Raw genomic sequence first — 10,493 nt, 5'->3', positions numbered from 1 at the left:
TGGGTAGAAGAATAAGAATGACATAAACAAGATGCTTGGGATGAAAGCACAGTGCTGACACTTTCTTGTGGGACATTCTATGTACCTGGAAAGGACTGGAAGGCACTTCGCTCATGAGGTCCCCATGGCTTGATAGCTAAAACCTGAGAGTCTTAGTCAATCGCTGTGGCACAAAGTCATGCTAACCAGTCTCATAGAGCTTGATGTATAAACTGGACGCAAAGGCAAGAATATGCTGCCCAAATCAGCACTGCCCAGGAGGCCAGTTTGTGCAGAAGCCTGGTTCCCTAAAAGGAAACATTTGCTAGGGTGGGAGGTACTGGCTGGGGCAGGGCCTTGAGGGGCACAGATGCCAGAGGACACTTACCCTGGGGACGAGCCAGCTGAACTCATGGTTGTTGACACCCATGAGGAAGGGCACCAAGTGGAAGTGCTTCTCCTTCAGGAGCTCCTTGGGGCTTTTGGGGAAGACAGTGCCATCGACGGTCAAAGGATAGATAGTAGTTTTCTGCGGGAGAAAGCAATGCAGAAGGCTCCCACATTAGGGCCAAGCCTCAAAGCATAGGACCCTAAGAACCACTGAGCCGCAGGACTGAGTGGCTGAGCCTGGAGGGAAAGTGAAGGGATGGAGATCACCAGGACTAAGCTAAGGGGACTGGGGAAGCGGGAGATCAGGGCAACACATGCTTCCAGTTTCCTTCCTAGAAGACAGGCCTGCTGTGGGGATGGGGATGGCCCTCCATTTCTGTCCCCAACCCCTCAGCCCCTTCCCCTCATGAGTGGCTGTCCCAGCCTCACCTGGGAGAAGACTGCCCCTCTGTTCCAGCGGGGGATGGACAGAACCCCCTCTGTGCCATTGCCCGGCACCATACCCAAAAAGGTGGCCATACCAGCTTCTTGCTAAGGACTAGCTCTTCTCCTTCCTTCTGCCGAAGGCACTGCACCATCTCAGCTGAGGAGCTGGAGCTGCAGGCCATGAAGTTTGCAATGTTCTGGGGACAGATAAAAGAGTCATGCCTCCCCCCCAGCCACTCAGCCCCAGCTTGCAGCCCTCTGCCTCCCACAGAGAGAGGTTGCATCTGTAGGACAGCTGAGTGTGATGTCACAGATCGGCCCTGAGGCTAGTCAAAGACTTGCCACCACCCCTAAGAAGCCCGCCCTGCCCTTCAGCTTGGGTGGTCTCAAGGACCCCTGTGTGTTCTTTATTATACCATAGTGTTATTATCTGGGGGGAATGGGGTGCTGAGTACTTATTACCCTGTAAGAATACTGTCATTATCTATTTTATTTTTGAAGACAATCTTGCTCTGTCCCCCAGGCTGGAGTGAAGTGGTGTGATCTTGGCCATTGCAACCTCTGCCTCTCAGGTTCAAGTGATTCTCCTGCCTCAGCCTTCCAAGTAGCTGGGATTACAGGCATGTGCCACCACTCCTGGCTAATTTTTTGTATTTTTAGTAGAGACAGGGTTTCGCCATGTTGGCCCGACTGGTCTTGAACTCCAGACCTCAGGTGATCCACCCACCTCGGCCTCTAAAAGTGCTGGGATTGCAGGCATGAGTCCCTGTCCATGGCCTATAGTGTCATCATCTAGTAATACCTAACTATATTAGTGCCTGCTATAATAATACTAACTATATTAACAGTTAGGTATCTATTAATACTTAACTATTTTTCTGTCTCCCTCTGTCGCCAGGCTGGAGTGCAGTGGTACCATCTTGGCTCACTGCAACCCTCACGTCCTGGCTGTTCAAGCAATTCTCCTGCCTCAGCCTCCCAAGTAGCTGGGACTACAGGCATATACCACCACGCCCAGCTAATTTTTGTATTTTTAGTAGACACAGGGTTTCACCATGTTGGCCAGGATGGTCTCGATCTCTTGACCTCGTAATCCACCTGTCTTGGCCTCCCAAAGTGCTGGGATTACAGGTGTGAGCCACAGCGGCCGGCCATACCTAACTATTAATACCCACAGCCACAGGTCTGTAGAGTCTGTGGAGTAAAATGGAAATGAGACAGGGTTTAGTGAGGAAGGTGTTGCAGCATTTGCTGAAGTCCGACAGGGAAGGGTGAAGGAAGCTGAGGCTGGAGCAGGGCCAGGGAATGAGTAGGAAGTGAGGCTGGAGGGATAGCTTCAGGACAGCTCACAGGCTGAAAAGCCAAGCCAGGACATGTGAACATTAGAAGGATCACTAATATTCTTTCAGGAAGAGAATGGCTGAGCTGGGTTTTTCTTTGGACAGAGGGGAGACGAGGAATGACCTCAAGTCTGTGATCGAGAAAATCTCTCTTGGCCACGGGGAGGAGATGGGTTGGGGAGGCTGAGAGGTGGATGCTGTTGTCTATACAAGAGTCAACATGCCTGGCCGAGGGCGGTGCCTTACGCTTGTAATCCCAGCATTTTGGGAGGCTGAGGCAGGCAAATCACCAGATCAGGAATTTGAGACCAGCCTGGCCAACAAGGTGAAACCTCGTCTCTACTAAAAATACAAAAATTAGTCGGGCTTGGTGGCCAGCACCTGTCATCCCAGCTACTCGGGAGGCTGAGGCAGAAGAATCGCTTGAATCCAGGAGGTGGAGGTTGCAGTGAGCTGATTTTGCGCCACTGCACTCCAGCCTTGGACAGTCGTGAGATTCCATCTCAAAAAAAATGTCAACATGCCCATGTTGAGGTTCCAGAATCATCTTGTACCCAGTGGTTAAGATGCCCAGCCCACTCTGCCTTGGCTGCTATCTGGGGCCATGTGAGGGCACTGACCCACCCTTCCAAATCCTGCTCACATTACCCTCCTCTCCCCTCCATGGCTCTATCCCTGTTCTATCCTGTCCTCTGCCCTGGACTCTGCCCTGGCCATTTCACTGGCCTCTTGGTCTTCAGGATGACTCTCTCCAACCCATCTTCTACTCCAAGTAGCTCAACCTTGCCTTGCTCAGCTTGTTTCTGGCCTCTGGATAGAGTCCAGATTCCCAGCCTGGCCCCCACTTCTCCAGCGCCTTCAGTTCCTGCCCCGTCCCCTGACCTGAGAGCTTGCTGCTGCAGGACCTGGCACTCTTTCCCACATCTGCAGCCTTTGCAGGTGCAGTTCCCGCTGTGGCTTCCCCTGGCTTCTCTTCACAAAGCATTACAGTGAGGATCTAGGGTGGGGATCCAGAGCCTGAATGGAGACCTCTCAGGCAGCAGGTGGCTGGGAATGGAGACCCCCTCCACCATGGTGCCTGGGGCAGAGAGGGGTGCTCCTGAAGACCCCACCTGGAGAAAGGGCCAATGATGATATGCTTCAGGGTGGCCTCCTTCAGGAAGCCCTCCCTGACTGTCCACATGCTGGAATGCAGCAGTTGTTTCCTCTGATCTTCCTTTATCCTAGTGGGCTTGTATTTGCTAACAGAGAGCTCCCTGTCAGCGACCCCCGCTACTCTGAGACCCCAGGGCCAGCACAGAGTGGGGTATGGGAGGCACACATAGAGTAAGAGAGGGAAGGAAATGCAGACCTGAGCCAGGGGCCAGGGGTGAGACTTCATTATCCCTGGGATGGTGATGACCCCACTCTGTGTGATGACTCTGTGGAACAGCCCCGAAGCCACTGGGGACAGGACCTGAGTGCAGTGGAGAAAGCAGGTGGCTGTCAGAGGAGGGCAGAGGAGCTGGGAGGTCTGAGGGCACAGGAACCCTCCTGGCCACATTGCTAGGTCCCTATCATGACTCACCAGGCCAGAGGCAATGCTTCCACCAGCGGATCCACCAAAGACGGTAACACAGTTGAGGTCACCCCCGAAGGGGGTGATGTTTCCCTGCACCCAGCGCAGAGCAGCTACCGCATCTAGGAAGCCCTGGTTGCCAGGTGCATGCTCATCCCCGGTGCTGGGGGCAGGGTGGGGCAAAGGTTAGTTCAGCCTGGCTCCTCGCCAGCCTCTGTAGGTTTGCTTGGAATCAGCCACCAGGATGCCAGGCCCTCCTCTGCGCCCCAGGTCTGGCCTGACTGGGAGCCATGCTTGGCATCTATATGCCCAGCGTGTGGTTTAGGCAGGTGTGGCTGAGTGGCCAGCCAGGGTTGGTTCTCATGGCTGCCAGAGCTGGTTCTCATGGCTGCCAGAGCCTGTTGCTCTTTGTCCCATATCCTGCTGGAACCTGGGCTCCAGCCTAGAAATCAATGCCCTCTGCCCAAGGGACCACATTCGCTGTATACTTCTGGCTTTGGCTGGACCCCTCTCCCGGGGTGGAGGCTTGGGGAGTGCCCTTCTCTGCCCCAGACAGCATGGGTAAGGAGTCCTCTATTCAGGATCTGGACCCCAGCCTAGATCCCCAGTTGCTCTGGTGAGCTGGCTTCTCCCTGGTGCAGGGAGTGCTCTGGCCAGCCCTGCCATCTCACCTGAAGAAGCCAAGGATCCCGAGGCGGTACTGGACAGTAACCACGACCACATCCCCGTAGGCAGCCAGGGCCGATCCATCGTAGGAGGTGGCAGCACCAGTCACCAGAGAGCCTCCATGGAACCATACCATGACCTGCAGAGGTGGCCATGGGGCAGTGACCCCCAAGCTTCTGGGACCTCAGCTACCCACCTGCCAGCCCAGGGCATTCTCAGGACCTCTAGGGTAGTTTGGAAACTGGGACGGGGAGGGGACGGGGGGCAGAGTGGAGGTGGATCGGGTGGACAGGGCCCTCTGGGTAACCCACCGGCCTCCCGGCCCCTGTGGTGGCCTCAGCTGGGCTGTAGATGTTGAGGACCAGGCAGTCCTCCGAAACAGAGAAGATCTGATGTTTTCCGTTGAGCACAAATCTGTTGTTGTTCATTCTCTCCATATCTTGCAGGCACCTGTGGCCAAGGACAGGCCTGAGGTCCAGCTGTTCAGCCCCACAAGCCCCAGCTGTAGGATTCCTCACAGCCTGGCTGTTTGCCACCTCCACCACCACTACTCACATTGGGGGCGCAGTGCTGGCGTCCCGCACACCCTCCCAGGGCTCTGCTGGGTGTGGGGCTAAGAACCGGTCAGGGCCCAGTGGCGTCCGGGCAAATGGAATTCCCAGGAAGACATTCACAAGGCGGTCTGTGCCCTTCACACCCACCTGCCGGCCTCGAACACGGCCCAGGGCGGTATCTACTTCAGGCTGAGCAACTTCGGGCCCTGAGGGAAGGACAGAAGGGTCATGGGGTGAGTTTGCAGCCTCCATGAGGGGAAGGAGTGAAAGACAGACACTCAGGCTGTTCTCAGTACTTACCGCACAGCACCTTGGTAACCTTGCCAGCAAGCTGCTGAGCCTAGTCTTAGGTTGACTCCCAACTTCCTCTTTTCTGCCTGCCCAAGAGGCACCACCACTCCACTCCAGGCCAGATCGGGCCTGCCACTGGGGCCTTGAGCCTCAGGGCCAGCCACTTCCCATTTGCTTTTTTTTTTCTTTTTCTTTTTCTTTTTTTTTTTTTGGAGACAGAGTCTAGCTTTGTTGCCCAAGCTGGAGTGCAGCGGCACAATCTCAGCTCACTGCAACCTCTGACTCCTGGGTTCAAGTGATTCTAGAGTCTCAGCCTCTCAAGTAGCTGGGATCATAGGCGCACACTACAATGCCTGGGTAATTTTTGTATTTTTAGTAGAGATGGAGTTTCACCATGTTGTGCAGTCTGGTCTTGAACTCCTGACCTCAAGTAATCCACCACCTGGCCCTCCCAAAGTCCTGGGATTATAGGCATGAGCTATCATGCCTGGCCCGGAATTATTTTTCTAAAAATAGAGAGGAGGTCTCACTATGTTGCGCAGACTGGTGTCATGCCTAGGCTCAAGCAATCTTCCCACCTTGGCTTCCCCAAGTGCTGGGATTATAGGCATGAGCCATCAAGCCTGGCCCAGAATTAATTTTCTAAAAATAGAGAGGGGGTCTCACTATGTTGCGCAGACTGGTCTCAAATGTCTAGGCTCAAGCAATCCTCCCACCTTAGCCTCCCCAAGTGCTGGGATTACAGGCGTGTGCCATCATGCCCAGCCGGCACCATGTTTCTTGTGCGACCTGTAGAACTGTGGGCCAAATAAACCTCTTTTCTTTGTGAATTGTCCAGCTTCATGTATTCTTTTACAACAACACAAACAGACTAAGACCAGAGGACCTCCTCTCCCAGGGCTAGACAATGCCTAGACATAGGAGGCAGCTCTCTGGGGAGTTGGAATTGGCAGGCAGCTCTCTAGGGAGCAAATGCAAAACAGTCCAGAGCCATCCCCCAACCACCTCCTGTATACAGCTCTCAGCTCCTGGCTACCATCCTCCGGCCCTAATCACCCTACAGCCAGGGACCAGGAAGCTGGGGACAGCCCCTTTGCCTCAGAGCCTACTTCCAATCCTAAACCTGTTTAGCCTGCCTTGCCTATTCCTTCCCGCGGAAATCATGGCAAAGGGGCTTGCCCATATTTTCCCCCTGCTCCCTATGCCTCCTGGCCAATGCCACCTGGTGCTTCCCTCTGTGGCCCTGTGTGGCATGGCCTGCTTCCTGTTGACAGGGAACTGTGAGCAAACTCCTTCCCTGGTGATAGTCATCTGCATATCTACTTGTCTTACTACACTTGATTAAAACAAATCTCAGGCCCCCTTAAAACATAAAGACAGGCTGGGCAAGGTGGCTCATGCCTGCAATCCCAGCACTTTGGGAGGCCAAGGTGGGTGGATCAGCTGAGATCAGGCATTTGAGACCAGCCTGGCCAGATGGTGAAACCCCATCTCTACTAAAAATACAAAAATTAGCTGGGCATGGTGACAGGCGCCTGTCATCCCAGCTACTCAGGAGGTTGAGTCAGGAGAATTGCTGGAACCCAGGATGCAGAGGTTGCAGGGAGCCGAGACTGCATCATTGCACTCCAGCCTGGGTGACAAGAGTGAAACTCCATCTCAAAAAAAAAAAAAAAAAAAGATAGCAAGAGCAAATCCCCTGCCCAGAGAGAATGCATAACCCCTGGTCTGTCTCCAAACAGGACTCTTTCCTGAGCGGGCTGCCCACTGCTCCCTGTCCCTGTCTCACTCTTGACTCCTCCACACCAAGTCCCCCTGTAGGCCCAGCAGGTGTGTCTTACCATGGGCTGTGGCAAGGCATGCCAGGAGCAGACAGGCCACCCTGACCAGGACCCCAGACTCCACTCTCACTGTTGTCTCCATTCTCCTTACAACTGGTTGCACAGACGCTTCAGAAGGTGGAATGAGGTCCCTGCACTTTGGCACCAACGGTCTCTAAAGGGCGGAGTTGTAAACCTCCATGGGTAGCCCCGCCTAGTTGGTGGCCTGTCCCTGGACCCAATGCCTTATCCTCAGGCTGAGTCAGAGGCAGGGTTATATGAGTGCCCAGCAGAGACCTGGATGACGATAGCCCTCCCCCATCCACTGTTTTCAAATTCCAGCTCTCCTGACTTGATCTCCATGAAATCCTGTGCGTTCATTCCAAGATGCCCACATCACTGACCCAAGGAAGTGGTGGCCAGTGACCCTGGGGTGCCATTTTGAGTGGACAATCCAGCCTGGCATGAGGGCTTCATATGGTTTGGATGTTTTGTCCCCTCCAAATCTCATGTTGAAATGTGACTTTCAGGCCAAGCGTGGTGGCTCACACTTGTAATCTCAGCACTTTGGGAGGTCAAGACGGGTGTATCACTGAAGGTTGGGAGTTCGAGACCAGTCTGGTCAACATGGTGAAACCCGTGTCTACTATAAATACAAAAAATTTAGCTGGGCGTGGTGGTGGGTGCATGTAATCTCAGCTACTCAGGAGGCTGAGATGAGAATTGCTTGAACCTGGGAGGCGGAAGTTGCAGTGAGCTGAGATCATGCCACTGCATTCCAGCCTGGGCAACAGAACCAGACAAAAAAAGCAATGTGACCTTCAGTGTTGGAGGTGGGTCTAGTGGGAGGGAATTAGATCATGGGAGTGGATCTCTCATGAATGACTTTGTGCTGTCCTCCTGGTAATGAGTAAGTTCTCACTCTATAAACTCACTTAAGATCATGTTGTTTATATTTTATTTTATTTATTTTGGAGACAGTTTTGCTCTTGTTGCCCAAGCTGGAGGGCAGTGGTGCAATCTCAGCTGACTGCAACCTTTGTTTCCTGGGTTCAAGCGATTCTTTTGCCTCAGCTGCCTGAGTAGCTGGGATTACAGGCACCTGCCTTCATGCCCAGCTAATTTTTGTATTTTTAGTAGAGATGGAGTTTCACCATGTTGGCCAGGTTGGTCTCAAACACCTGACCTCAGGTGATCCACCTGCCTCGGCCTCCCAAAGTACTGGATTACAGGCACGAGCCGCTGCACCCAGCTGAAGATCTGGTTGTTTAAAAGAGCCGGGCAGGGGGTGCAGTGGCTCACACTTGTAATCCCAGCACTTTGGGAGGTTGAGGCGGGCAGATCACGAAGTCAAGAGATCGAGACCATCCTGACCAATATGGTAAAACACCATCTCTATTAAAAATACAAAAATTATCTGGGTGTGGTGCCATGTGCCGTAGTCCCAGCTACTCAGGAGGCTGAGGCAGGAGATTGCTTGAACCCCGGAGGCAGAGGTTGCGCTGAGCCAAGATCATGCCACTGCACTCCAGCCTGGCAACAGAGCAAGACTCCGACTCAAAAGAAAAAAAAAAAAAAAAAAAGAGCCTGTCAGTCTGGGTGCAGTGGCTCATGTCTGAAATCCCAGCACTTTGGGAGGCCAAGGTGGGTGGGCAGATCACTTGAGCCTAGGATTTCCAGACAAGCCCAGGCAACATGGTAAAACTCTATCTCTACAAAAGATACAGAAATTAGCTGGGCATGGTGGTACACACCTGTAGTCCCAGCTATTTGGGAGGCTGAGGCAGGAGGATCAATTGAGGCCAGGGAGTCAAGGCTGCAGTGAGCTGTGATGGCCTGGGCAACAGGGCAAGACCCTGCCTCAAAAAATGAAAGAAAAATACAAAAGAACCTGGCATTTCTCTTGCTCTCTCCCACCATGTGATGACATCTGCCACATTACAGGTATTAATCGACTTACGACCTATGCAACTTACGACCATTCGACTTTACGACCACAATCACTAGCCACGACTGCTCCGTGTCTGGCAGCGCAAACGTTGCCCAGCTGAGCATACGACAGTGCAGACCAGCTTCCGGCAGCACTACCATCTCCGCGTGCACCATTTCAACTGTACATATAGCCTACTCAACTTACGACCAAATCGTGTTACAACCGGTCTGCCGGTCCCAATCGAGCACTAGCTGTATAAGCTTTCTAAGGCCTCACCAGAAGCTAAGCAGATGCTGGCAATATGCTTGTACAGCCTGCAGAGCTGCGAGGCAAAGTAACCTCTTTTTTTTTTTATATATATAAACAATCCAGTCTTAAGTACTTTTTGTTTGTTTGTTTGTTTGTTTTGGAGACTGAGTTTTGCTGTTGTTGCCCAAGCTGGAGTGCAATGTTATAATCTTGGCTCACTACAACCTCAGCCTCCCGGGTTCAAGCGATTTTCCTGCCTCAGCCTTCCAAGTAGCTAGAATTACAAGTGCCCACCACCATGTCCAGCTATTTTTTTTTTTTTTTTGTATTTTTAGTAGAGACAGGGTTTCATCATGTTGGCCAGGCTGGTCTCAAACTCCTGACCTCAGGTGATCCACCCACCTTGGCATCCCAAAGTGCTGGGATTACAGGTGTGAGCCACCACGTCTGGCCCCAGGTATTTCTTTATACCAGTGCAAAATGGACTAACGCATGGCAGGTGTCCAGTCTTGCCTACTAGTGCTGTGCCTAAGCCTTGATGTGATGCCCACATCAAGGACCTGAGCAGCTCTGCCTTGGGCCCCAGGACTGCAGATGCACATGGCGTATGTTGGGGTTGATTTTCTCATAGAGGCCCACTCTCTTGGAGAATCCTCAGTAACAAGGAAGAAGCAGGACACTGCCCCCAAGTGGCTTTGAGACTTCTGGGCAGGGGAAACTGAGGTCTGCAGGTGGGGCTGGTGGTGGTACAGCTACTCGGGAGCTGAGGTGAGAGGATCCCTTGAGCCTAGAATGTTGAGACTGCAGTGAGCTGTGATCATGTCACTGCACTCCAGCCTGAGCTACAGAGCAAGACCCTGTCAAAAAGAAAGAAGAAAGAAAGAAAGAAGAGATAGAGGAAAAAAGAAAAAGAGAAAGAAGAAACGAGAGATGAAAAAAAGAGAAAGAAAAACAGAAGAAAGAAAAAGAAGAAAGAAAGGAGAGATAAAGGACAAAAAAAGAAAGAGAGAGAAAGAAGAAAGTAGAGAGACAGAGAAAAGAGAAAAAGAGAAAGAAAGAAAAAGAGAAAGAAAGAAAGAAAAAAGGATAGAAGGAAGGAGAAAAGAAAGAGATCGAGAAAGAAAAAGAAAGGAGAGGAGAGGAGAGGCTTGGAACCAGAGTGGATGGAAGCCCCCTCTTGACCAGGGTGGGGATCTGCAGGGCATCCGTCTGCTGGCTTAGGAGGTTCCCACTCAAAGGGCAGGCAGGACTCACTTCTGGGCCTCAGCATCAAGGACATGGCTGGCT

General features: G+C 52.5%; 1 protein-coding gene across 3 annotated transcripts in view; it reads right to left on the bottom strand.

Moving 5' to 3' along the window:
• Positions 1–7,226, bottom strand: part of LOC108311715 (carboxylesterase 3) — a 50,785-nt gene extending 43,559 nt beyond the window's left edge. The window contains exons 1-8 of one of the 3 annotated variants that reach the window (XM_017539238.2): positions 7,046–7,226; positions 4,915–5,119; positions 4,671–4,809; positions 4,365–4,498; positions 3,703–3,856; positions 3,487–3,591; positions 891–992; positions 368–508 (exon numbers count right to left, since the gene is read on the bottom strand). In XM_017539238.2, the coding sequence (XP_017394727.1) occupies positions 368–508; positions 891–992; positions 3,487–3,591; positions 3,703–3,856; positions 4,365–4,498; positions 4,671–4,809; positions 4,915–5,119; positions 7,046–7,127 (1,062 nt within the window). In that variant the 5' untranslated portion in view covers positions 7,128–7,226. Of the gene's footprint in view, positions 1–367; positions 509–890; positions 993–3,486; positions 3,592–3,702; positions 3,857–4,364; positions 4,499–4,670; positions 4,810–4,914; positions 5,120–7,045 lie in introns of those variants that run through there. The other 2 variants (XM_017539246.2, XM_037742264.1) reach the window with 2 other exon arrangements.
• Positions 7,227–10,493: the final 3,267 nt, after the last annotated feature.

The sequence above is a fragment of the Cebus imitator genome, unplaced genomic scaffold (assembly GCF_001604975.1).
Source record: "Cebus imitator isolate Cc_AM_T3 unplaced genomic scaffold, Cebus_imitator-1.0 Scaffold118, whole genome shotgun sequence".
In the NCBI taxonomy this organism is placed as follows: domain Eukaryota; kingdom Metazoa; phylum Chordata; class Mammalia; order Primates; family Cebidae; genus Cebus; species Cebus imitator.
Note: the sequence above shows the minus strand (reverse complement) of the source record. Positions and strands in the feature narration are given on the sequence as shown.